At 36.4% G+C, this 27681-nt stretch overlaps 1 protein-coding gene across 2 annotated transcripts in view; it reads left to right on the top strand.

Annotated features, from left to right (window-relative positions):
* LOC113061814 (spondin-1-like) overlaps positions 1-27681 on the top strand; it is a 184391-nt gene that overhangs the window by 47090 nt on the left and 109620 nt on the right. For both annotated transcript variants that reach the window (XM_026231254.1, XM_026231256.1), the window contains exons 4-6: positions 2656-2729; positions 4253-4375; positions 13357-13505. In XM_026231254.1, coding sequence (XP_026087039.1) covers positions 2656-2729; positions 4253-4375; positions 13357-13505 — 346 coding nt within the window. The remainder of the gene's footprint in view (positions 1-2655; positions 2730-4252; positions 4376-13356; positions 13506-27681) is intronic.

The following is a 27681-nucleotide window of genomic DNA, read 5'->3' as shown; positions in this document are numbered from 1 at the left end:
ACAAACAAAACTACAAAGCGTGCCCTCTGGTGGCTATAAAGGGCACACCAACTATAACCCATGACAGTTTCTCCTATCTCCACACATGATCACCTGAAACTAATCCAGAATGACCATCAGTTTTGTCCAGATGCCAAGTCAAGAAAGAGTACTGGTTTCCAGTACAGCATCTGTGCTAGCCACGTTTTACGTAAAATGCGTTACCTGCTGAGTTATTAGGTCATGTTTTCTCCCTTTCTTTCCAAACTGCAACAAACGCTATTCTCCCTTCTCTGCAGAATGTGATATATCCGCTCAACCAACCACAGCGCATCATTCCACACACTCTAGACTCCTCATCTATTTTGTACTTTGTGATCCACAAACAGGAACTGCACAATAAATCACATGTGATCGTCATGCGCATATTGTCAGTAAAGCCGATTCTTTGATTAATAGTACTGGTAAATCTCCATCACGTGCTTTCAGCGACATTTAATACACAGAGCCGTAGATCACTCACAAGCTATGCAATATCGCATTCATTAGATGAATCACATTCAATTATGAATGCGATATTGCGTAGCTTGTCAGTGTTATTGTTTTTATTAATGCAATTTATATTGTTGTTCATGTTCTTTTTCATGATGAATTTTTATTTTATTACTGTAATTAATTTTATAGCAAACAAGATGACCCATTGAATCTTGGATTAATTGCATTTCGAGAAAAAAAAAATGCATAATAAGTCTTTGAAAATCCAAATCTGTAAAGAAAACAGATTTTTACTCAATTTACTCAAAATTGATTCATAGCGTCTTGGAACCAAACACACACACACACACACACACACACATACACACACACATACACACATTATTATTATAATCTTTTTCCAAATTTATCACAAATCTTGGATTTGTCTTTATGGGGAATGTGATGCAAAAATAAATAAATAAATAAGAATAATAATTTAAAGCATTTTAACATCTCTGCAACATAAAATGTGGAAAGAATGAAGCGGTCTGAAAACTTTCTCAATGCATTGTATAGTATTTTGTATGTGCAATTTGCACTGTGCTTTGCATTGCATAATCTTTATTTAGTATGCTAATGGGGTAATTTAGAGCCCAAGTTGAGCCTCCTGCTTGATCCCTCTATTAAATTTGAAGTGGTCTTTTGTGCAGTGGATATGTGTTTTCATGCAACCATTGTATCTCACTTTTGTTCACTGCACTGGAAGTGATCTAGTTTTGTCATCTTAGATTGCATCACTTGCAGAATAAACACAGTGTCACATGCACTATGTAGACCAGTGACAGGCAGCTTCTGTTTTCTGTTTTCTGTTTAGCTCCATCACTAATCAAACACATTTGCCTTAGCAGTAGAGTTGAACTCTTCAGGACAGGGCCCCTCCAGGAATGGAGTTGTGTCTTTCTGATATGGACCTTTGTTACTACTTAGGAACCATCAATTGTACAACTCTGTTTATTGTCAAATAAATACGTATATTTATAGTTGAGCTGTTATGTAAGGTTTTAATAGGCACCTTTGCGTTTCACACATTGTTTTCTTTTTTTTTTTATTCAGCAACTTTCATCTCTCACTGGATGACCTGGGCACGGACCAGTTAAACACCCCCCTCAGTTGAAATTTCATTCTTTTTTTATAACTTTTTTCCCAAACTTGTTAACTAACTCATAAAATATGAAGATTCTTAAATATAAATACATTTTGGAACTTTATAGATCATGTTAGTTTATCTATAATGGGCTACAGGAAAAGTAGCCTAATATTAGTGAAATCTAGTAACTAGCCTATGCATAAAACCCATCTTTTAACATGAACTAGATATGGGTAATGTCATATAATATTTTAAATACAACTGACTTTGTATTTAACATACATTTAATAAAAACATTGGAAGTTACTTAGTATAACAATTTAATTGGACATAAAGAGAGCAAATAATATTTGCATTATTAAAGAATATTAACTTCAGTCTTGACAGAGTTCAAGCATTCTCAACAACTCCTGTTGTAATTATTGAAGCTGATTATGCTGTGAAATGTATATCTTACAATGTACACACATTAGCACTTTGTTTATGATGAGAGAATTCGCCAGAGAGCAGCATTCTGTCAGCGAGTGTAACACAAAGTAATTAATCACCAAACAAAACAAAGAAAACCAGACTTATATGGAGGATGTTAACATCCTCCAGACTTATATGTAGGATGTTAACAACATTACTGTTTTTTCTTGGTGCTTGGTTCTAAATAAATGCAACGTTTTCCTCATCATGACGTATTTTTGGAGTGATGCGACTTATACTCAGGTGCGACTTATAGTCCGAAAAATACGGTATAATGGTTTGGTGGGAGGTTTAATAACTTTCAGAGAAAAGTGGTGTGTAGGAAGAATTTTATGTTGTATTCATGAAGAACAGCTTGTTCTTAATTTTTAAAAGATTGTTCTACCTATGTCTTGGTTTTAGATTTGACTAAAAGTTTATGAATGATTATTTTTTGTAGTAGCAATGATATACTGAAGCAAAATTCTATTTAATAAAGGTGTGTTAAACCTCTCTTCTCATCTCATCTCATGTCATCTCATCTCTTCTTTACCTATGATTCACCTTTATGTTCTCATTCTCTTATTTCTCTATTTTTGCAGAGCTAGTATCGTTCAGAGGAAGATCATCTCATTCCAGGATGAAGGCTCACTCACGAAGCGGATGTGTGAGAAAGGTAAGTCTTTCATTACTCCCAGCTAGATGGTTTGGCACATTATAAGCCATACTTCTATTTGATGGTATTTTAGTGAAAATGTTCTTTCTCACCCCCAATTAGGCTCCTCATACAGCTACCCATTCTTATCTGAGCATTGCTTGTCTTTATTTTTGTCTTGACTGTTACAGAAATCCATTTCAGAAAAGAAAAAAAAAGATATATACATACATATATATATATATATATATATATATATATATATATATATATATATATATATATATATATATATATACACACACACACACATTTGAAGAGTTTGATTCCAAAACGCGATAAACGAAAAAAAAAAAAAAAAAAAAGTTTCCACAATCAATATTGTATCTGGTGGGTATTGAAAAGTTTTTTTTATTTTTATTTAAACAAAATGCGATATTCGCAGATTTATTAGGACATTTTTTTTTTTTTCAGAACGCGACAAATCCCAGTCTCCCTTTTTGTGCAAAATGCGATATATCCGCTCAACTAATCAAAGCACAACGTTCAACACACTGTAAACGATAACAACCAATCACAGCCCACCATTCCATGCACTCTAGACAGTAATAAATACACATGACATCGTTTTCCTCATTTACTTTGCACTTTGTGATCAACAGACAAGGGCTACATGATAAATTGCATGTGATTGCCATGTGCATCGCGTCAGTAAAGCTGGTTCTGTGATTAATAGTTCCATTAAATCTCCATCATGTGCTTTCAGATGGAAATTATTCAGATGCATTTAATACACAGAGCAGTGTCAGTGTCAGTAGTCAGTGTTAGTGTTTTTATTAATGGCATTTATGTTTTTGTTAATACAGCACATAGCACTAGTCAACTAAATGAATGTAACATGGCAAAGATGAATGCGCTTTGTAGGTTGAATGTAAGCAAAATGTCATTTTGTAATTTCTGTGGACTAATGTGATAATGTTGTTCATGTTCTTGTTCATGATGACATTTTATTTTATCGCTGTAATTAATTTGTACCATTAACAAGATGACCCATTGAATTCATGTTGGAAGTGATGACAGATTCATTTAATTATAGTCCAGTGCCTGTATATAAGAATAGTATTGGCCAAGTACAGAGAATGTCATATGTGGATCAACTTAATATGTTTTGCATTTTCATCAGTTTCAATATGAAAAACAACTTTCATATTGATTCAATGGATTTATTGCATCTTGAAAATAAAAATAATAAATAATAATAAATCTTTGAAAATCAAAACCTGGATTTTAATTTTGAATGTTATTATTACCTAAAAGATGCAATGTTTTCATCTTGCCACATTCTTGGTAAAGAAAACACATTTTTACTCAGATTAATAAAAATGGATTTATTCCATTTTAGAACCAAACTCTTCACACACACAGATAGATATATATATAGATAAATAGATAGATAGATAGATAGATAGATAGAGAGTACAATAAATTGGACATAAACACTTAATAATAAAGTAATAATCCAGCCATTGTCCCTTGTCCTTTAGAGCCACTGTATGGAGAAACCACAGACAAACCCCTGGTGGACTGCTGTGCCTGTGGAACTGCCAAATACAGAGTCACCTTCTACGGGAACTGGTCAGAGAAATTGCACCCAAAAGACTACCCAAGTAAGACACTATCTCCTCAATGACATGTGACGTGTAATTTTTTTCAGTGTTAAAATAGCTTATCCTATCCCAGTTTACAGCACAGAGAGCAATGAATACGCAATTTAAACTTTGGTGCCAAACATGAATAATACCACAAATCATGTTGCTGAAGAGAGGTATTATTAAAATTTTGTATTTAACCCCCCCCCCCATGTTTTATTTGTGACTTACAAATAATTTATTTATTGACAGATTTGTTGAATGTCTTTCACCAGATGCACAGGTTCATCTGGTGGATAAGGTGTTCTAAAACAGAGCTACCTAAAATCCAAACATAATGTTTTCTGTGATAGTACACACACTGGTGAGAAAACTGCCAAAATCCAACTGCTCCCCGGGCGCTGCAGCATAAATGGCTGCCCACTGCTCTGGGTGTGTGTTCACTGCTGTGTGTGTGCACTTTTGATGGCTTAAATGCAGCGCACAAATTCTGAATATGGGTCACCATACTTGGCTGAATGTCATATCACTTTGTCACTTTATTATATTTTATAGTTTACACTTTGCCAGAACGTTTGCTATTAGTTTTTAAAAGGTAACATGACATTCTTAAGGACTCAAATTTTATGCTTAAATTGGCTTAAAAAAAATGTTTACATTTATTTTCCTAAAAAAAAAAAAAAATAAAAAAAATAAAATTAGGAACATCTGATCAAAGACAGATATTAATCTTCCAATTATGAGGTGATATTTGACTTCTTCTTCTTCTTCTTCTTCTTCTTCTTCCTATTATTATTATTATTTATCTTTGTTATGCAATTTTTCCAACTTTATTAAATGTGTCATATTTTATAAAAAAAAGATTATTTAGTCGATTCATTCAAATGGCTGAATCATTTAGGAACAAACAAATTATATTTTTTTTATAAATGGGTCATTGAATCATTGACTAACTAGATTTATTTTAATTTTACAGATTTATTCATAAACTAAACACTGCTGTGTTTGAAAGGAGATGCGCAGTGACTCATCTGTGAATTTTTGTTGATAACAGTGTTACTAAAATGTTAGTTACTTTAATGTTAACTTTCATATAAAATCAAAAAAATATAAAACTGTTGTATAAAATCAATATCACATTAGCTAACTCCCTTATCATTAAAAATAGGTCATCCGTCTTACTCTAGTTCATCGTGATGTCACAAACTTGCATTTTAATTAATGAAGCTCTCAACAATGCACACTGAATTTATGTACATCGTCTTTACACTTTGTTTGTTACACTTTGTTTGTTTGTTATAAAACCTGGAACTGGGATTGCTTTCATAGAATTTTGAATGGATAAAATATAGAAATAAGTTTAATTTCCAATAGAGCCTTCCCAGCTGGAAGTGAAACATCCCCCCCCCCCCCCCCCCCCCCGTCGAAATTCACTCCCTGGACTCCATCCCGTCAAGTGCACCCACTCCCCACCTCAATTCCCAGCCCTGATTATTGGCTATATATTCCAAATTGTAAGGTACATACAGACTTCGCCCTTGCTTAGAATATTGTGTAAATACTTTTAATACATTTTTCATGTAAAGAAATATCATAAAATAGATCGCCTGTCTCTCTCCGTTGGCACAGTTTTTTCTAATCGTCACTACTTTATTCGTGAATTAGTGAATTGAACTGTTCCCTGTGCTGTGATGAGATCCACTGTTTTCAGCTGTCACTTTGAACTTGACACGTCCGATGCTCAAAACATGTGATTTGTCTCAGCCATAGCGCAGTGAGGTGCTTCTAGTCTCTAAAGGTTTCGATACATTCTAATGCTAAATTGAATGTGAATGTTTTCAAGCTAAACCCTCACACAAACCCAGAACACCCTAGTAACCGCATTACAGTGTGCTAACAAAAACATCCTAGCAACTGTACAGCAATGGCTGGTCCCTCAAAAGCACCCTAGCATGTTAGATTGCTGTTAGATTGTGCATTGGAAAGCAGCACTTTACATATATTAGTGGTGGGCAGTTATCTGCATTAACATGCTGCGTTAACGCGAGACTGTTATCGGGTGATAAAAAAAATGTCGCCGTTAATCTATTCTCAAAGTTGGGTTGAGAGCTGGGTCTATACTATGTGAGCTATGATGACTTTCACCTTGATATTTTAGCGCGGATGTATGCATAACCAATTTGCACTGTAGGGGGCGAGAACAAGTCTTCGAACCTGTGTGTATGCCTATTGTGAAATTACCACATCAAACGTGACGTGCTAACATGGATGCAGCTGAAGCCGCCGGGTTTGCTTCAGGGAAGTTTTTTTTTTTTTTTTTAAGAAGCTTCCCAATGGAAACCTCGACAAGATGCACGCCTGTTTCACACATAATCTGTCTGCAGTGTGTATGCAGTCGGTTTGCATTACGTATGTGGTTCTGAAGCAGCACGGACTCATTCTTCTTGTGCTTTTACACATGACGCGTTTGCAGTCCGCTACTCGGTACGTAAACGATCGCTGCACTGCTGCAGACGCGCCGCTCTTGGAACGTACTGACGGACTGCAACCGTGTGAACACTGGAATCCATTAACATGGGTGTGTAAAAAAATATGTAACGCATATGCACTGAAGACGAATTATATGTGAAACAGCCGTAAGATTGTTTGCACCTTGTGCAATGTGGAATTCGTTTACAGCTTTCTCAAGCAGTTTTTGATGCATTTTGGAAACAGGAGATGAGCCCCTGGTCTAATGCACCACCTGTCTTAAGAAACCCGTTCTAAAAGACTTACTTTTAGTCATTATTTCATTTGGGTAGCACACATATTCTGAATGCCTTTGGCAGATTTAAAATGAGCCATTTGAATCTAGATTAATCTAGATTAATTCCAAGATTACAGTGAGATTAATCTAGATTAAAAAAATAATCTATGCCAACCACTAATATAGATGTGATATAGATATGAAATGTGCAATCATTTTCTCATTTTCTCTTAACGCTTGTCCTTACTACTTGTCTTTTGTGGATATTGTGGATAACCTTGAAAGTGTCTCATTGGAGGTAAATTAAGCTTGGGGATTAGAGTCACTCTCCACTTGAGCTTGTGTAGCTCAGATCAATACTCTGATTAGAATGTACTCTGGGAGCTAAATGAACCTGATAAAGAAAGTGTTGTGCACTAATTTGTTGGCTTAGGAAACAGTGAAAGACATACGGATAAACATACACACACACTCGTACAGTAGATAAACAAATGGGATTTATGATTATCACATGTGCAAAAACATTCCCATGTGCCAGTATAAATACATGTATCCTAAAGCATGTGTGTAAAAGAAAATACAAAATCATGGTGCCGTGGACATCTGAAATATATGCAGTCATTATCGTTTTATTTTGATGTATTTGCATAAATTGCTTGATTTAAAAGGTCTAATTTAATTTATCACAGCCAAAAGCACATATCATATTTTATTCCCATGCTACTTTCATTGAATGATTACAGCACATCTATCAGTCATATTCTTGATAATAATATTCTTCTTCTTCTTCTTCTTCTTCTTCTTCTTCTTCTTCTTCTTCTTCTTCTTCTTCTTCTTCTTATTATTATTAATAAATTGATTACAAATCAATCAATCAATCAATAAATAAATAAATAACCTGTAGTGCTAATGGCGAAATTATGCGAAAGCAGCGCTAATGATTGTGATTCCTCCTTGCATGGATAGCAGTGCAGATTAATTGTCGCAAATCAGGTAAAGGTGACATAGAATGCAAAAATTCCTTTTATAAGGATTTTGAACACAATTGTGTGACCACAGTGTGTGAAAACAACCAGCCTATAATTTTAAAAATCCACCCACTCATTGTTTTATAATCCCAATAATTCATAAACAGTCTCTCCACACTAACAGTTCCACTAACTATGATGACATAGTTGGTGAAAGTCCCGCCCATTTGTGACGCTCTCTGCCCTATTAGCATATACACAGCCCTGAGTAAGAAGAAGCGGTCAGCCATTACTGTTTTCTTACTGTAGCTGCAATGTCAGTGCCAAAGAGCCATTAAAAGTGTTGTATGTTGGGATACACCAAAAGACACAGGAGTCTCCATAGACCGCTGAGAACACGGTAGTTAACTTTGATTTTCGAAGGAAATAAAAAAAATTGAAAAGTCCTATACATTTGTGGTAACATTTTACACCGGACTGCCTCACAAACGAGGGTCAGCGCTGTAGTTGTGCAACGATTGCTTCTGTATGAGGGATCGATACCAATGCTTTGTGCGCAAACATCCAGACTCCGGACAAAGTAAGCATCATGCACCATATTTTGTTTTACAAAAAAGTTTATTGTCTCTCTGTAATGCTAATGTTGCTAAAAGTACCATTGTCTCTGCCTGTATTCACTGATGCTGCCTTCATGTGCTACCAGAATGATCGTAAATAGGAATGTTGTATTTAAAAATTGCATTTGGAAACAATGTGAAGTCATTAACATGGTCACGACCAGTTAAAACATAACAACAGTTTGCCCACGGGACAAACATAAATAACATCGTGTTTTGGCTCATATCCTAAAAGTGGCAATTTCAGCATGGTATAAAAATGACCTGTGTGGTGTTTTGAGATAAAACTTCGTACACTTTGAGGACATCAGAGAACAATTTAAAATATTCTGTCAATGCATTCTATGGCACCTTTAATGGTGGTAATATCACAATGTTGTCTTTGTAAATAAATTACTTATTTATGAGCATAATTTGCATAGAAATAAGGCATGTTTGCACTGTAAAGAATGACAATAAAAAGGTATGCAAGTGGTTAGTGAAGAAGATACAGGTTTTATTGTAAATGTCACCATCCATGGCACATTTGGATGAACTGGTCACACTTCAGATTGGGGATTAATTATCACTGTCAATTAACTATTAACCACGATTTTTGCCTTAAAAAAAAACAAAAACAAAAAAAAAAACTCAAATTTGCTGTAAGCTAACATTGCCTAATCAGCAATAAGCTAATGACCCCTAAACCTAACTGGCAAAAGCAGGTTGTATGAAAATTTATGAATACAGTTTTACTAATTCATTTGAATTTTGCAAAAGCCATTAACAATTATCAATCGAGGGTTATATGAATGTCACTGTTTGAAGCTTCATAAAGCATAATTTCAATCAACCCAGTAGATCAATAAATATACATCTTTTTTTCTTTTCTTTTTTTTTTAAGCTGATAGAGAGGAGAAATAGAGAGATACTGTGTTTGTCAGGACATATTAAAATAAGCATTGGAGCCTCAGAGCGCATCAGTGAGATTTGATACAGGTCTGACGGATTGAGTGGATTAGCAGTACAGAAAGGATGTGGTAGCATTCTTCACAGAGCCAATCTGTACACTCTGTCATGCCTGTGGAATAGCTCAAATTGGTGAGTAGAAATTAGATTGAGGGCTTTAAAGGCCCATACTGGGAAATCTGGAACTCAGAGATTTTCCTACAAGGTGAATTTAATGTTAAAGCAAGACATTATAAAGTTGAAAGAGAAGTGAATTAATTTCATAACTTTTTTATAGATAGGATGTGCCATTTGTGAAACTCCTTTCAGTGCAGCGAAGAACTGTCTGTCATTTCTCCTACATGTCATTTCTCCTACATACTGTTGCTCCATAATCTGATTTCTGTAAAGTGCAGAATTTGTTTGTGATTAGATTGAACTTGCCATTGAAGGGCTGAGCTAAGGGGACAAATTGAGGACACACACTCAGAAAAAGCCCTGGACAGAGCTATTTCAGTATTTTTTGGCCGGCCCCTGCGGGAGAACCCCATTTTGTGGAAGGTGGGAACCATTTATATGACATTTCTAAAAGGCATTATGGAATAGTTGTACACAGGACACAAAGATCCACTAAAGCTTCACACTGCTTCTTCACAATGGAGGGACATTTCCTCTCTGTCAGAAAAGCAGGGTTATCTTTTTTCATGATTGTAATGCTGTGAAAAATTCTAGATTTTAACTTTTATGATTACTGTAGCACAGCATTTTAGTGACAAAATTTAGCTCGATAGCGCTTTTGTGCAGGCATTTCAAGTTTTATTCCAGCTGCATTATTTCCAGATTCCATACAATCTCTTATCCCCATAATTTTCTGTCGGTCAGTACTCCATTTGTTATAATTAATTCACTAAATTTATTCTAATTTTTCGTTACAAATACTTTTTTTTTTTTCTCAATCATTTCTGGATAATTTAATTAATATATAGTAGCTAATTGTTTAAAGAGGTCATGACGTTTGTGTTATTATGTTCCCTTAGGTGCAATTACAATATTATTATTATATAATATATATAATATATATATATTTATTTTATTTTTTTTGAATGAAAAACTTTACAAATTTAGTGATTTATGAAATGTGTCCACCCTGTTTCTCATCCTCTGACTTAAACAGTTAGTTTTGGAGTTCAGTGCAACCTCCCACTGTTATGATTGACTAATGTCAGTGTAATAATAAAAATCTCCATATTCATCCGGAAGAAGGAGGCAGGAACCGGCACACAATCAAAATGAAACTTTAATAATCACAAAATAAACACAAAACAGCGCATCAGCCCCTCAAGGACGACTGATGCACGCAAATAAAAAGCAAAACATAAACTAAAGCCCAGGCCTGGTCCTCTCTCATCCTTCACTGGCGTCGCTCCAGTTTTATATCCTTCCATCTCCTACATGGGACTCGAGACCGGCGGTGGGTTGCAAGTGTCGCTGATTTCCCAATCATTCCACCGGCCTCACTCCTCGTTCCCACGTCCCTCAGCCCCGCCCCACTCGTCACAGTCAGTGATGATGATAATAATTATTCATTATGAATTAAACCGCAATTAATGTTTTCAAAAGTAGTTTTAAATGAAATGCATTACATAAAGTTTTCTGCTTCGTTTTTGGGTCCAGAAAAGTTGACATGGCGTGATCACTGAGCAAAAGTGATCAGAGTGCCAGAATCACTGTGACTTGTTCTCAAAACAGTCATCCATGAAATGTGGTGAACATAGGTATGTTACGCTATGAAAGTTTCTTAAGACGATTATAGTTACCAAAATTATCATGGTTCTCAGTATCATCACGGTAATGTTAAAATTTACCGGCGGTGTTGAAAAAGTACTGACACATAAATCAGTTCACCAAGTTTTATATTTAAAAATCAGCAAACAGCGAATAAAATTTATTTTTGTTTGCATAATCACTAAAACAGTAACATTACCAATGATGTCCATATTTTAAATGACAACTTGACTGACAACAGTTTAATAGCATGTTGAGATATCTAATGTAAATGTTCAAATAAAGCTTTGAAAAACTTTAATAAAAAGGTAAACCTTACATTTCAGCCTTTAAATAAAGAAAATATATGAGTCAAAATGCTAATTGCTTAATAAGTGATTATATGTTTATTCATTCAAATTATTTCCTTAGCACTTTTTTAAAACCTACCAGCTTTCCGCCCTGTTTTCAATCAAAACTAAACTGCTATGAAAACTTTGCTTTATTCTGGACAGTATTTATTTATCGCAAGTTGTTCAAATCATGGTAATCTAATACGGTTTTAATGATAATTAAAAGATGAAATGATGATACCAACCATGGGGAATTGTATCATGACCTATCATCAAAAAGGTAACCGTTATATCCCTAGAACACATGCATAAATTAACACACATGACTGGGACGTTCACCAAAAATATAATGAATACATTTTTCATTGATGTCTGGATACTTCGGCAGCATATTCAAACATGTTGTTTTTCCACAGTCTGGAATGACCAAGCGGCAACCTTCCCTTGAAACCAACATGAAAGTGACTAAAACTGCAGTTCATTGACTAGCCACTGGGAGCTGGCTCCAAAATGGAATCAGTCCCATAGACTCATGTTAAAATGCCTAACTTTACAAAGGAAAAAAAAGAAAAAAAAAAAAAGTTTACAGCCTGGAACAAAAAAATATATATATATTTTGGTCTATATAGCTAATTTTGCCTTTCGTGAAAACTGTGATGTGGGTGAATTATTATTATTATTAATTTTTTTTTTTAATAACTCATCTGTATAGATTATATTAAGCCTTAGAGTTCAGGTGCCCCTGCTGTCACCGCCGTTGAGCTACGTGGGCGATGTTTCAACAACCACATCGTGCCTTTTGCCTATTTTTTTATTTTCTGGGAGTGATGCTGGTTGACATGCTGCCAAGATGGCGAAGGCCTCCTCCACCCACTTTTGGCTTCAAAAACGCTCTTCGGAAACCAATGGGTGATGTCACGGACACTAAGTCCATGTTTTTATACAGTCTATGGGAACGATGCATCTCCGTGGCATCAAAATCTTATTGTAAATCTTATTATAAACAACTGCTTCTTCAGACCCACTCGCTGCATGTCGACTGAATGAAGCAAAATTAGGCGCAGTTGTCTTGCTCTGGAGGCGGTCACATGCAAACAACTGGTGCTAGGAGACCTTACCTTGCCCCATCCACAACGATCCATGTTTGGAACTTGATTAAATAAATACTTCATTTATTATGGGGGTACATGAAACTTGAGCTATGAAACTTGCAGGAAGTTTTAAGTGAAGTGAAGTAAAGTGATATGTTGCCAAGTATTGTGACTCATACTCTGAATAAGTGCTCTGCATTTATCAATTAATGCAGAGCACAGCAGTGAAAACACACCCAGAGCAGTGGGCAGCCATTTTTTGCTGCAGCGCCCGGGGAGCAGTTGGAAGTTTGGTGCCTTGCTCAAGAGCACCTCAGTCGTGGAACTAAAGGTGGGAGAGAGTGCAGCACATTCACTACCCCCACCTACAATCCCTGCAACCTATGGATTACAAGTCCGACTATACCGCTAATGATACAAAGACATCTTATATGCCAGAAGATCAATACAAATTCGTTTTCTCATGTCATCAACCTTTTAAGTAATTTGATCATGTATCATTCTTAGAAATTGGAACTTATTTATCTTCACAGGGAGAGCCAATCACTGGTCAGCCCTCATTGGAGCTTCCCATTCGAAAAACTTTATATTGTGGGAGTATGGAGGTTATGTCAGTGAAGGGGTCAAACAGGTCGCCGAGCTGGGCTCACCTGTCAAGATGGAGGAGGAGATCCGTCAGAAGGTAAGGATGCAGAGTTTTTACATACCCAAACTGTTCATTTGTTCATATAACAAATGCTAATTCAGACTCAGTTATGACCTGAAATCTGATAGACTGCTGTAGTTGTTTTATGTGTATTTGGGAGTTTTTCTATGCTCCTGTAATTGCCAACAGGTTATCTGTGAATGAATGTTTTAATTTTGAACAGTACATTATATGAAAAACATTATTAGATCTTTATGTTCACCAGTTTGTTCAAAATTCTGTCTGGATGTTTTATTATTATTATTATTATTATTATTATTATTATTATTATTATTATTATTATTATATCTAGGATTAATGTCTTTCCACAACTTTAATGTTCCCATGTATTCTCAGACAAATTAAACTTGCATACCTGCAGCTGCAAACACATAATGCTTTAATCATAAGTCACCCGAGTGAAAGCAGGGTTGGAGTTATCCTCTTTGTCCTTGAAGAACTTTGATAAGAATAATAATAAGAATTAGAATCTGTGTCTATGGAGGTGTGATGATAAAATAGAGCTGGAATGGATCAGGTTGATCATTACATTAACTCTCCACTAGAGCATCATAATTACCTGCTGTTGAGGTCATTTTGTGAGGAACACCAAGAAAAGATATTTGCAACTGACAAGCTCTCTGCCTATTCTCTAAGTTCAGTGGAGCATGCAGATACTCTTGGAGATCCATGAAAGGCTCAGATGTTTGGTTCCCAGTACGCACAATGAATTTCCATTTGCATGATCAGCTGAGAATTGACACGGAAAGGATAGAAGATAAGAGGATGAGGGAGATGATTGAATTTAGTTCTGTTTCAATAATCATGTGTCTTGCTCTCCCATTCGTTATCTCTCTTACAGTAGTGAAAGTACAAGAGTATAATATAACAGTTTGATAGTGACTTTGTATAAATCAGTGTTAAGACTTAATCTTCACTGTTAGAGAGTGACATGTTCTACTTTTGAAAATTACAGTAATTCCCTTAAATATTAACCCACCCCGCGCCTTTTTTTATCTTGTCTATTGTTGCTCTAGGCTCACTGAGAGTTGGAAGGCACTATTGTTTGTGAAGGTTCTTTGATATGATGTGCATTGTGAAAAAAAAAAAAAAAAAAAAAAAAAACTAACAAATTCATCTGAACTAAAATAAGCACAAGTGCATTGTCCCTTCATTAATTCATATAAAGGCTGTCACTTAAGAGAATGCACTGATACAGTAGGCCTACGTTTAACTGGCTATGTCTTCTGTATGATACTTACCAAAACAGAAGTTTTTGCGGCATTCGCATAGAACAAGAGCGCATGGTTTTTCAATTTTTTTTTTTCTTTTTTTTTCTCATCGCTGTTATTGTAATGTCTGGCAAGCCAGAATGCCTTACATCAGAAACATATATTAGCTGAACCCTGTTTGTTTTACGTGTTATTTAAAGCAACCCATATTACAGCTACTTTGTCAGATTTAAGTTGAAACCTCGGTCCCAGCACGTGAAAGCTTTGATTTTTTTTCAGCAAACCGTCCCATCCCTAGAGGAAATGTAACTCTGTAGCATCTCTCCAGTAGATCTGTTATTTGAGCCAGATCGCTGTATGTTGCATTGACTCTTGAGTAATGTTGTAAGCAGGTCTGTTTACAGTTGGGTGAACTGATAATTATTCTCCCTGGGTTTTTCACGGTTCATATAGCAAACAAATCCTATTGGAGGCTAGAGAGCTGGACAGATCCATGTTGGTATATGAGTCTTGGTTGGCGACTGAAAAGTTTGTTAATTCTGGCATTTACACTTTTTAAACGGGTCAAATCAAATTGAAATCACACTTTATAATAATAACAGGGTCTAAATGCATGAGACACTATTGTAAATGGAGGTTTAATATCTAGAAATAAATTAATCGGTGTTTTTTTGCCATTGAATATGCATGTTAACGCATCAAAATGCACTGGTATTACGGCTGTAGGTCTATAGGGGAGTGGTGTGTGCATGTATTGAACAGTGTGTGTCAAGTCATGTTTATTTGGCTATTGGCTGTGGTTTGACAGGTGCGGAAAAGAGAAGCATGCATCATTACAGAGCAGCTTTACAGAAAATGCATGTTTCACTATTGGGATGTATAAGGCCATATTAAAAAAGTAATTCTTGTTAGTGCTGTTGAAAAGGTTCTGCGTGTTCTTTAAAGTCAAGGCTGATGTTGTTTACTCAGATCACAGTAAATAGTACAATCCAATTACAATCCACACACTTCAGAGTAAATAGTACAAGCCAATTACAATCCACACAATTTATTAATGTTTAGTTATGAATTCATATTGTCCCTCCAGACAGATTTGAATGCAGCAGATTGCATATACTGAAATTCGTTCTTACTGTTAGTAAACTTGCCATTCTATGAGCTACATGAATCACTCTGACATGGCAGTGTTTAAATTGAGGAATCATTATGTGCTGTTACCAACTAGATAGAAGTGAAGGAGTTAGTTAGGGGGAGCCAGCAGGTGGGATTGCCACAATGTGACATCTTTCCTTCTCAGAATAAAAGCACCATCTGTCTGAGATGTCTAATTTATTAATTTCCATCCAGTTCCTGTAGTTTGTGCCATGAAACTTTCAAGTGGCATTTAAAATAATTTTATAGGTATTTTGAATTACCTAAAAAAATACAAAATAATAAATAAATCAATAAATAAATAAATAAATCAATAAATAAATAAATAAATAAATAAATAAATAAATAAATAAATAAATAAATAAATAATAAAAAGTCTAATTTACTGTCAGAGAACAGTTTCTATCCATCCTTTATATTTAGCATGTGGGGATGCATCTTGGGTCTGCTGTATCCTTCACAACCTAGCACTCAGAACTAGCAGTTATTTAGTGAGAAAGGCTATAGCCTATAGTTAGTCTCTTGGCCGTGTAATTATCATTATTATTTGTTATATCTAACAACATAGTCAATAAGCCAACCATGACGGTCTATGGAATCCTCCTCCGAATGCAAATAACCCAAAAGTAGAGTACAGATAGACTTTACGACCCAATGGAATGTAGAGAGAGTCTAAATTCCAATTAATTCACTTTGAAACAGACACATACTACCCTTAAAAATAACATCCTCCTATTAATTGAGAAATAAATAAATGCAAATCCCCAGTCTATGTGTTATAACTGTTTTGTATATATTATTTTTATACAATGTATGGCTGCCCATGTGAGGCTAACAGAGGGCACAATTCTTGGTTGTTGTTTGTTTCTCTAGATTTCAGTTCCCATCACCCTTTGCTTTGACAATCGAGTCTCATTTAATTCAGCTGTGATTTCTTTGGATGTTTTACAATAAATGCTGCCCTTGATCTGCTTGTTTTGGAGCATTACGTGACACTTTTATATTGTGAATTGAATAATGTTTTGTGCTTGCTTTACGATAGAACCATTAGTTAATGTGCCATTCACCTATACTATGTTTGGTATCTACAAATGTCTATTTTGATGATCTAAATTATAGTGTATATTAAATGTTGATATCTATGCAACATCACCATTATACGATTCTTTAAAAGTTTTTGCATGAAAAACCCAATCCACTTACACATGCAAAATACCATCCTCAAATGCTGCGTTTTCACTTGGTGTTAACATGAGATCTGTATCCGGATGTTGTCCAAATAAACATTGAAAAGACAAGTGTAAATATGCCTTTGATTGGAATGTTTTCCGATTAGCGTGTCTTTGTCTGTAGGTAGTCGAGGACGCATTGTTAGCAGATCTCTGCACTATCACGCATCTGCAGTTGTCACACCATGCTTCAACAGTTAATGTTTGTCTACATTGGATGTGACAAAGCGACTGCTGCAAAACACTTGAACTTTGTGTCAGTACATCATAAAACAGAACTAGGAAACAGTTTACTGTCGGGTATTTGTTGTGTCACCCCGTGCCACATCCAGTGTAGACGACATCACTGATTATAATGGATTCTAAAGTATTTTTTCACAGCTGGTTTAGACGGTGTAAGACATTTAAGCCACAGTCTACACAGACCATTTATCCGCTCAGCTCAAAGTTCAAATGACAGTATCGTCTCACATTGCCAGACGTTCAGAAAGGTGGCGGAGTGTCTGGGAACCTTGGCAACTTTGAATGGCCAAGGACCGCCAAGAGGACATTTGACTGACAGGTAAAGCAACCAATCACTTTTCGATTTATGCCCGCGTCATATTTAGGGGCATGGAAATATCTGCACAATAACAGATGGGTTTGTGAAACTCTTGGTTGTTTTTGAAAGAGTTATACAAACCTGATTCCAAAAAAGCTGGGACACAAATTGTGAGTAAAAAAAAAGGAATTGAATAATTTACAAATCTTATAAACTTATATTTTATTCACAATAGAGTATAGATAACATAACAAATTTTGAAAGTGAGACATTTTGAAATGTCATGCCAAATATGGGCTCATTTTGAATTTCATGAGAGCTACACATTCCAAAAAGGTTGGAACAGGTAGCAATAAGAGGCCGGAAAAGTTACATGTACATATAAGGAACAGCTGGAGGACCAATTAGCAACTTGTTAGGTGAATTGGCGTGATTGGGTATAAAAAGAGCCTCTCAGAGTGGCAGTGTCTCTAAGAAGTCAAGATGGGCAGAGGATCACCAATTCCCCCAATGCTGCGGCGAACAACAGTGGAGCAATAACAGAAAGGAGTTAATCAGAGAAAAAATGCAAAGAGTTTGAAGTTATCATCATCTACAGTGCATAATATCATCCAAAGATTCAGAGAATCTGGAACAATCTCTGTGAGTAACGGTCAAGGTCGGAAAACCATACTGGATGCCCATGATCTTCGGGCCCTTAGACAGCACTGCATCACATACAGGAAAGCTACTGTAATCACAACAGTGGAACACAATCCACCGTGCCATTTGCCGTTGCTGGCTAAAACTCTATAGGTCAAAGAAGGAGCCATATCAAAACATGATCCAGAAGCGCAGGCATTTTCTCTGGGCCAAGGCTCATTTAAACTGTACTGTGGCAAAGTGTAAAACTGTTCTGTGGTCAGACGAATCAACATTTGAAGTAATTTTTGGAAAACCGGGACGCCATGTCATCCAGACTAAATAGGACAAGGACAACCCAAGTTGTTATCAGCACTCAGTTCAGAAGCCTGCATCTCTGATGGTATGGGGTTGCATGAGTGCATGTGGCATGGGCAGTTTACACATCTGGAAAGGCACCATCAATGGTATATGAAATGGTATATCCAAATTCTAGAACAACCATATGCTTCCATCCAGATTGTCTCTTTCAGGGAATACCTTGCATTATCCAAAATGACAATGCCAGACCACATACTACATCAATTACAACATCATGGCTGTGTAGAAGAAGGATCCGGGTACTGAAATGGCCAGCGTGCAGTCCAGATCTTTCACCCATAGAAAACATTTGGCGCATCATAAAGAGGAATATGCGACAAAGAAGACCTAAGACAGTTGAGCAACTAGAAGCTTTATTAGACAAGAATGGGACATCATTCCTATTCCTAAACTCGAGCAACTTGTCTCCTCAGTCCCCAGACGTTTGCAGACTGTTATAAAAAGAAGAGGGGATGCCACACTGTGGTAAACATGGCTTTGTCCCAACTTTTTTGACATTTGTTGATGCCATGAAATTTAAAATCAACGTATTTTTCCCTTAGAAATATGTATTTTCTCAGTTTAAACATTTGATATGTCATCTATGTTGTATTCTGAATAAAATATTGAAACTTGAAACTTCCACATCATTGCATTCTGTTTTTATTCACAATTTGTACAGTGTACCAACATTTTGGGAATCGGGTTTGTATAAAAACAAACATGCCTTGCCTTGCCTATACACAATCATTAGATGATAAGATTGGATACATGTTTATTACATTTCTCAAGTGGTTATATATAGAATGCATTAGATTAAAAGGGATTGTTTGTCTGTTTCAAAGTGAGTGGATACTGTTTTAATCATTTGAGTTGTAGAGCAGTCTTATCTTGCTGATTTGTAACCTGAGGTCTGATTCTGGTGTTAGTTGCAGTTTAGGGGTAGATCTTCTGGTATCTGGTCTGCTTGTTGGGTGAGGGGTATTGGGGGTTATTTATTAAATACAACAAATATCTGTCTCAGACAATACATCTCATTAAAAGTAACTCATTTAACTGTGTCTTTTATGTAGTGTGCTTGACAATTGTTGTCTGTCAATACTCTGTGTGCTACCCCCCCCCCACCGCTTTAAAGTTTATTTTACACATTCGTTTTCATAAGTAATAGTAATGTTAGTTAAAATGTTGTTGCAAGTACCCATACTTATTTCCTGTGTGTTTGCAGTAAAACTCCAGCCAGGGATTGGTTTGTGTGCATGTGTTTGTATGCATGTGTGTGTGTGGATGAAAGGCTAGAGTTTTCCTTCCTCAGTATTTATGTGGAAATTTCCTTGCCTGGTCAAGCAGGTGTGGTAGATATTTTGAGCGCTTCAGATTGCCACAGCATCTCTGACCAGTTTTATATATGTGTTCCCATCTGTCCAAACTTCTGTCTGGTTTGTATAGTTTCTCAATTTTTGTGTTTATGAAGTAACATATCCTGCTGATAAATAAGCAGTCTTTCTTCTCAATTTCCTGCACCGCAGTTCATCATGATATGCTTCCCCTCTAGAGGACGTTGCTAGTTGGCATTATGTGCCGAAATGTTTTTCATGAATTTGCAGGTCATTGTTGACTCTCTGTGGGGGAGTAAATGGAAAATAAAATATCCATGCTTCGGTGGATCCATTTCATTCAGCTCAGATAACACTAATGTTTCCACTAAAACCTTTGCCTCTACTATTTCTAAAGAGTCCCGGCTTCCACACAGCAATGAGAGTGTGATTGTTTGTGTTCTCACCCATGTAATACCCAAATGCCACATGGCCATATGTTAGTGCTGTGTGTTTGCATATCTGGTAAGGCCTTTATCTATGAAGGACTGTTTTTGTAAGATGAAGTATATGTTGTGCTTGAAGCTGAAAAGATGGACAGTTCTCTTGTTACTGTTAAAGTCAGTTTGACACAACTTTTGCGAGCCATTTTATTCTCTTAATGTGAAACAGAATATTCAATCAATTCAGTCTCTATATTACGGGCGGATGAATATCGGTAGTGTTGATGTCTGCCAAAAACAAAATCATTACAGAGACATTGATGAAAGGTTGTGAAGATGAATCATTACACACCTAAACATGTATCCAGAGGGGCAATAGTCTCATGAAGCCAAACTATTGACTATCTGCATAAAATTGCCCATATGTACAGTAGTCCAGTGGAATGCCGCACCTCATGATACAATATATTGTTATATGTGTGGTTACATTTATGAAATGACATACTTCACTCATTCAGTATGAATCCTTTTTTTTCTTTTCTTTTTTTCTTCTTTTTTCATCTTTTTTTGACTTGTGTATTTATTTTATTGTTTTGACCTTTTTCTGTGTTTTTTTGTTTGCTTTTTGAGCTTGTGTTGTTGTTTCGTTGTCATGTCATGTCTTTTTTTTTTTCAGAATCAGAATCAGAATCAGAATGAGCTTTATTGCCAGGTATGTTTACACATACGAGGAATTTGTTTTCGTGACAGAAGCTCCACAGTACAACAGAATGACAGCGACAGAACATAAAACACATAATAAAAGAATAAAAAATACAAATAAGTAGATAGTGACAATAACTAAACTGGTTTTTGAGGTCACTAAACTATCCCCCTTACTTGGTGTTATCTGAGGTCCATACTACAGGCCTAAATAAAATATGGCCACAGCTGCTGATGTCATTGTACTGCCACACAATTTTTTTTTCTTTTTTTTTTTTTTTTTTCTTCCTCACTTCTCACCCAGTTGGTCATTTGTGTATGCAGCTGGCTGCTGCCTCAGCTCAGTGTGTTGCTAATGAGAAGACTGCTGTTGTGGTGCTTTTAATGGCTGCCTTGTCTCTGACTCAGGTTCTGCTGGCACATGCCACCAGAGGATCTCAGAGGGATTGTGAAATTCTCAATTTCCTGACTGAAGAACTCTTGTTCTCTCACCACATGGACAGAAATAAGGTGCCACCTGAGATAAAGATGATTGCAATGCTAGTCAGCAGTCAGTGTAGATGAGAGTCTGAACATTGTGTCTCTTAGATGCTTTATTTCTCACCTCTGAGAGGTGTTTTCACAGGTTCTATTTCTCATATGTATGGTTCTGTCTTTTAAATATCTTTCCGTTTTGTAACTTTATTACATCAGATTTAAAGGGGGAAATATTTATGGAGAAACAGCATAAATTGTGTAATTTAAATAGTAATTCTGTATGTGTGTGTGTGTGTGTGTGTGCGTGTTCGTGTGGGCATGTTTTTGTGACATATCAGGACACAACTTTGTATAATGACATGGGTATGACACAGGTATTACAAGGAGAGGGTGACTTATGAGGACATAACCCATGTCCCCATTTTTCAAAACGCTTATAAATCATACAGAATGAGTTTTTTTTTTTTTTTGAGAAAGTAAAAATGCACAAAGTTTCCTGTGAGGGTTAGGGTTGGTGAAGGGCGATAGAATATACAGTTTCTACATTATAAAAACCATTACGCCTATGGGATGTCCCCACTTTTCACAAAAAACAAACATGTGTGCGTATGTGTGTGTGTAACATTTTAAATAAATGTATGCATTCGAGACTCGAGACCGGTGGGTCGAGCAGGTGTCGCTCATTTCCAATCACTCCACCGGCCTCGCTCCTGTTCCCACGTCTCTCGTCCCCGCTCCACTCATCACACAGACGCTTTTATCCAAATCGACTTACATTGCATTCAAGCTAACAATTTTCACCTAAAGTGTTCCCTGGGATTCAAACTCCCAACCTTGCACTTGCTAACACAATGCTCTACCACTTGAGCTACAGGAACACACACACACAAACAAACAAATTGCATCCACTGTTCCCTTAACACTGGGTCCTTTGGAGAGTTAAACAAGGTTATCTTTACTTTCACAACCAAAAACACACTTCTTTGGTGACACTGTTGGTTTTGTGGTCTAAAAGCAAAATGACAAATCCTTCTCGAGCAAGTCCTGTGAAGCTATGCTGATGACTTGACGTCACGTTGATGGGCATGCTCTTGCTCTTGCTTACCGACATTAAAATACGTTACTAACATCAACAGTTAAAAAAGTTTCACAGGATTATGAAAGTGATGCACGGGCTTAATCTTGGCCATTTTTTTTTCTCTGTGTCGGACTTCACTGATGTATTTTCCCTGATATAGCCTAGTTGTCTATTAATTATGATAATCATTTGTATTCAGCCACAAACATGAGGTGAGAGCAAGCCGGGCACAGATGTGTGAATACTACTTTGTTCATCATAAAATGCATTTTTTTTATAATTATATATATATATTATATAAATGTCCATGTTTAGATTTAAATTTTTATTTATGTATATTCACATGTATATGTTAATATGAATATATAAGGTTTTTTGTTGTTGTTGTTGTTGTTTGAGGAACTGAGATGGTGCCCCCCCGGGAGTGCAACTCTGTTTGTGTATTTGGTGTACATTAAACTCTAGTGTGAAGTGGGCATAACTAAAGCGCAAATGGCAATCTCATTGGCTGGTGCTCACTTATTATCGTCCCTGTTTTAATGTCAGCAAATTAGTCAATGCAAACGGACACAACCCATTTTTTTTACTTTTCTTATTAGTAGAATTCATATTATTAATATTATCATCATCATTTGAGTATTATTGTTTTTTTTTTTATATAGAAACACTGAATGACAAACAAAGCAGCACCACCAGTCCTAAATTCAGTTAAAATGTTTATGCATTCTTACATGGTTACCAATTTAATTATAATTACTAAAGTTCTATCATTAAATATTACTTGATTATCCAGATGTCATATTATAATGCTTGACTGACTGATTTTAAGTGTGTACTTTCAGGTATTTAAAAAGCTGTGCCATTTTAAAAACATGCGGTATTATACAGTGTGTGTGTGTGTGTGTGTATGTATGTATGTATATATATATATATATATATATATATTAATACATACATACATACATACATACATACATACACACGCGCGCACACACACACACACACACACACACACACATATATTAAATATTTTTTTTTTAATTATATATATATATATCGCAGCAATTTGCTAAAATCATTAAAGTTAATTTTTTTACTCATTAATGTACACATAGCACCTCATATTGACAGAAAAACACATAATTGTTGACATTTTTGCAGATTTATTAAAAAAGAAAAACTGAAATATCACGTTCCTAAATATTCAGACCCTTTGCTGTGACACTCATATATTTAACTCAGTCGCTTTCCATTTCTTCTGATCATCCTTGAGATGGTTCTCCACCTTCATTTGAGTCAAGCTGTGTTTGATTATACTGACTGGACTTGATAAGGAAAGCCACACACCTGTCTATATAAGATCTTACAGCTCACAGTGCATGTCAGAGCAAATGAGAATCATGAGGTCAAAGGAACTGTCTGAAGATCAGAATTGTGGAAAGGCACAGATCTGGCCAAGGTTACAAAACAATTTCTGCTGCACTTAAGGTTCCTAAGAGCACAGTGGCCTCCATAATCCTTTAATGGAAGACGTTTGGGATGACTGGAACCCTTCCTAGAGCTGGCCGTCTGGCGAAACTGAGCTATCGGGAGAGAAGAGCTTTGGTGAAAGAGGTACAGAAGAACCCAAAGATCACTGTGGCTGAGCTCCAGGGATGCAGTCAGGGGGTGGGTGAAGTTGTAGAATGTCAACCATCACTGCAGCCCTCCACCAGTCGGGGCTTTATGGCAGAGTGGCCCGACAGAAGCCTCTCCTCAGTGCAAGACACATGAAAGCCCCCATGGAGTTTGCTAAAAAAAAAACACCTGAAGTATTCTCTGGTTTGATGAGACCAAGATATAACTTTTGGCCTGAGATTGGTGTTTACAATCTCAGGTGGAATCTTGAGTTGCTGATCTAGGTCCACTCGCATCTTCCAGTCCCGTGCGTGTCCAAGAGGGTGCTATCCATTCTTGCAGCTGGTTTTGCTGGGCACTGCCCTGCTCTCACGAAGGGGATAGTGGGTGAGTGTCCGGATGTTGGGTGAGGGAGGGCATTGATAAAGGATTGCCTCCCTTCCAGAATGACTGCCAATTGGTGTAGGACTTGGTTATGCCTCCAGGTGTAACGGCCTTGGGACAGACTGGTTGTGCAGCCAGTAAGGATGTGCTTAAGAGTTGCTGGGGTTTGGCAGAGAGAGCATGCTGGATCATCTCCAAACCACTGGTTAAGATTCTTAGGTGTAGGAAGAACATTGTAGGTGGCCCTGATGAGGAAGCTTATTTGGTTTCCTTCCATCTCCCACATATCTCTCCAAGTGAGCTTATGATGCTTTAGGTTTTCCCAGGTAGTCCACTGGCCCTACTTGGCTTGTGCCACTGCCTTTGTGCATCTCTCTGCTTCCTGTTGATGCCGGACCTCAGCAACTACAAACTTTCTCCTCTCTGCAGAAGTTGCCTTATGCCATGTAGGTTGACTAGTCCCAAGTCCAAGCCCGCCTCTTCCTTGCTGCACCTGTCCAACTATGTCTCCATGTCTGAGAGCAAATTGTGCTTGCTCTACAGCCTCAGTTGGAGTCAACTTCCTCCCAGTTGCCATTCTGGGAGGAGCTGTTCATTTGGCTGCATCTTGAGACTCACTTTAGTGCACTTGTATTCTTCGGTGAGTCTAGAGATAGGTAGTTCCAGTGCACCGTTTGCATACAACCCAATGTTACTGAGGCAGCGCGGAAGTCCCAGCCACTTCTTGATGTATTCAATTACTGTCCTCTCCAGCTTCTCAACTTTGGAAATAGGAAACTCATACACTGTTAGAGGCCACATTAGGTGGGGGAGCAACCCAAACTGCAGACACCACAGTTTCAACTTTCCCGGAAGTGAAATCTTATCAATACTAACAAGGCCTTTGATGGTTTCTTCCCTCAATTGGTCACACTGCTCTGCGTCTTTGAGATTTGCATTGTACCACCATCCTAAGCTCTTGACAGGTTGCTCTGATACCAATGGAATGGGTGTTTCATTGATGTTGAACCTCTGGTCGGTAAACTTTCCTTTGATTATGGATATGCTCCTGGATTTACTGGGTTTCAATTTCATCCTTGCCCATGTAATGTTGGAGTGAAGCTTCTCTAACAGACGTTTGGTACAGGCGATGGTTGAGGTCAAGGTGGTCATGTCATCCATATAGGCATGAATCGGTGGTAGCCGCTGTCTGTCCTGCCGACGCTCCCCTCCGACTACCCATTTAGATGCCCTGATGATTACTTCCATTGCCATGGTAATAGCTAGAGGGGATATTCTTCTACAAGGATCCCTTCAAATTTGTAAAAGGGCTTTTTACAAGTGAAAAGAGCGGATCTCTTTCAATAGCTGCTCGCATAAAATTCAAGGCATTGATGTTTGCCTACAAAACTACCACTGGCTCTGCACCCATTTACCTAAATTTGTTACTTCAGACTTATGTGCCCTCTAGAAGCTTGCGTTCTGCATGTGAACGTTGCTTGATTGTACCATCCCAAAGAAGCACAAAGTCACTTTTACGGACTTTTAAATTAAATGTTCCCTCCTTGTGGAATGACCTCCCCAACTCAATCCGAGCAGCTGAGTCTTTAGCCATTTTCAATTATCAGCTTAAAACACATCTCTTCCATCTTTATTTGACCCTCTAACTTTAACACTCACTATTCTAATTATATTCTTTAAAAAAATCTTACTACCTTTCTAATCTTTTTGTATTCTATTTTCTTTTCATTAATTATGTATGTGTGTGTGTATGTGTAAAGACCTCTCACACTAGCTTGCTCTATTTTTTTTTTCATTCTATCTGTTCTCTTCATATTATATTATTTAAAATCCCATGCTATGTGTTCTGTTAATCTAACTGAGACTTGTTATAGCACTTATATATCATTGCTCTTTTTGTTGTTTTTGATTGCTTCCACTGTCCTCATCTGTAAGTCGCTTTGGATAAAAGTGTCTGCTACATGAATAAATGTAAATGTAACTATAATAATAATAATAATGCCTAAATGATCTTCTCTTCTAGTGAATGAACAACCACAACAACCAAATTATTCATTCACGATGACTATGTTAAATAGGGGAAACAATAAATAAAATAAAAGCTTCATGAAGATCCTACTTTAGAATAACAGCATTAAATGGAATAAATGAATTTAGTTTAGTTAGTATTATAAAGGCATGATTCCCATTATGGAACTAATTTACACTTTTAAGCTGCTTCAGTTTGTGCAGCAGAATATAGATTGTTTATATTAATAACAAGGTCGATATGAGTTAAAACTACTGAGGTCTTGTGCTTATTTTTTTTTGGAGGTCACTGCTGAATATTTCAGACCAGGCAGTTGTAGCTTCGAGCTGGACTATTTGTCTTTTCCAATACAAACTTTTTGACACAAAGTCTGTCCTTGTAAAATAACAAAGCCTCGTTTTGCTAAAGGAGGCTAAATGTTATATAAGGTATAATGTATAATGCAAACAATACAGTGATATAGCAGTGCTGCCTATAAATATATGGTTATTGTATTTTTACATTTTAATTGAACTGAAGACTGTTCCAAATGTTTTATTTATTTATTTATTAATATATATATATATATATGTGTGTGTGTGTGTATATATATATATATATATATATATATATATGTATATGTATATATATATATATGTGTGTGTGTGTGTGTGTGTGTGTATATATATATATATATATATATATATATATATATATATATATATATATATATATATATAGCTTCTTAACATCCTCATGCCTCCACTTAATGTTCACTTCATCTTTTTAATATATTCACTACCTCACATAGACACACCGACAGTGTCGCCCTGTTTTGCACATTTGCTTCTTGTACATTCCTGGGTATCTTAATATTTAAGACTACAGTAAAATGCATATATGCACATTGTACATCCCTGTACATCTTAATATTTAAGACTACAGTTTACACTCATGCACATTATTTTGCGTTCTATATTTAATTCTACAATATACATTTTTTATATTTTATTCTT

Source organism: Carassius auratus, chromosome 43, assembly GCF_003368295.1.
Source record: "Carassius auratus strain Wakin chromosome 43, ASM336829v1, whole genome shotgun sequence".
In the NCBI taxonomy this organism is placed as follows: Eukaryota; Metazoa; Chordata; class Actinopteri; order Cypriniformes; family Cyprinidae; genus Carassius; species Carassius auratus.
This window is presented reverse-complemented; position numbering and strand designations above follow the sequence as displayed.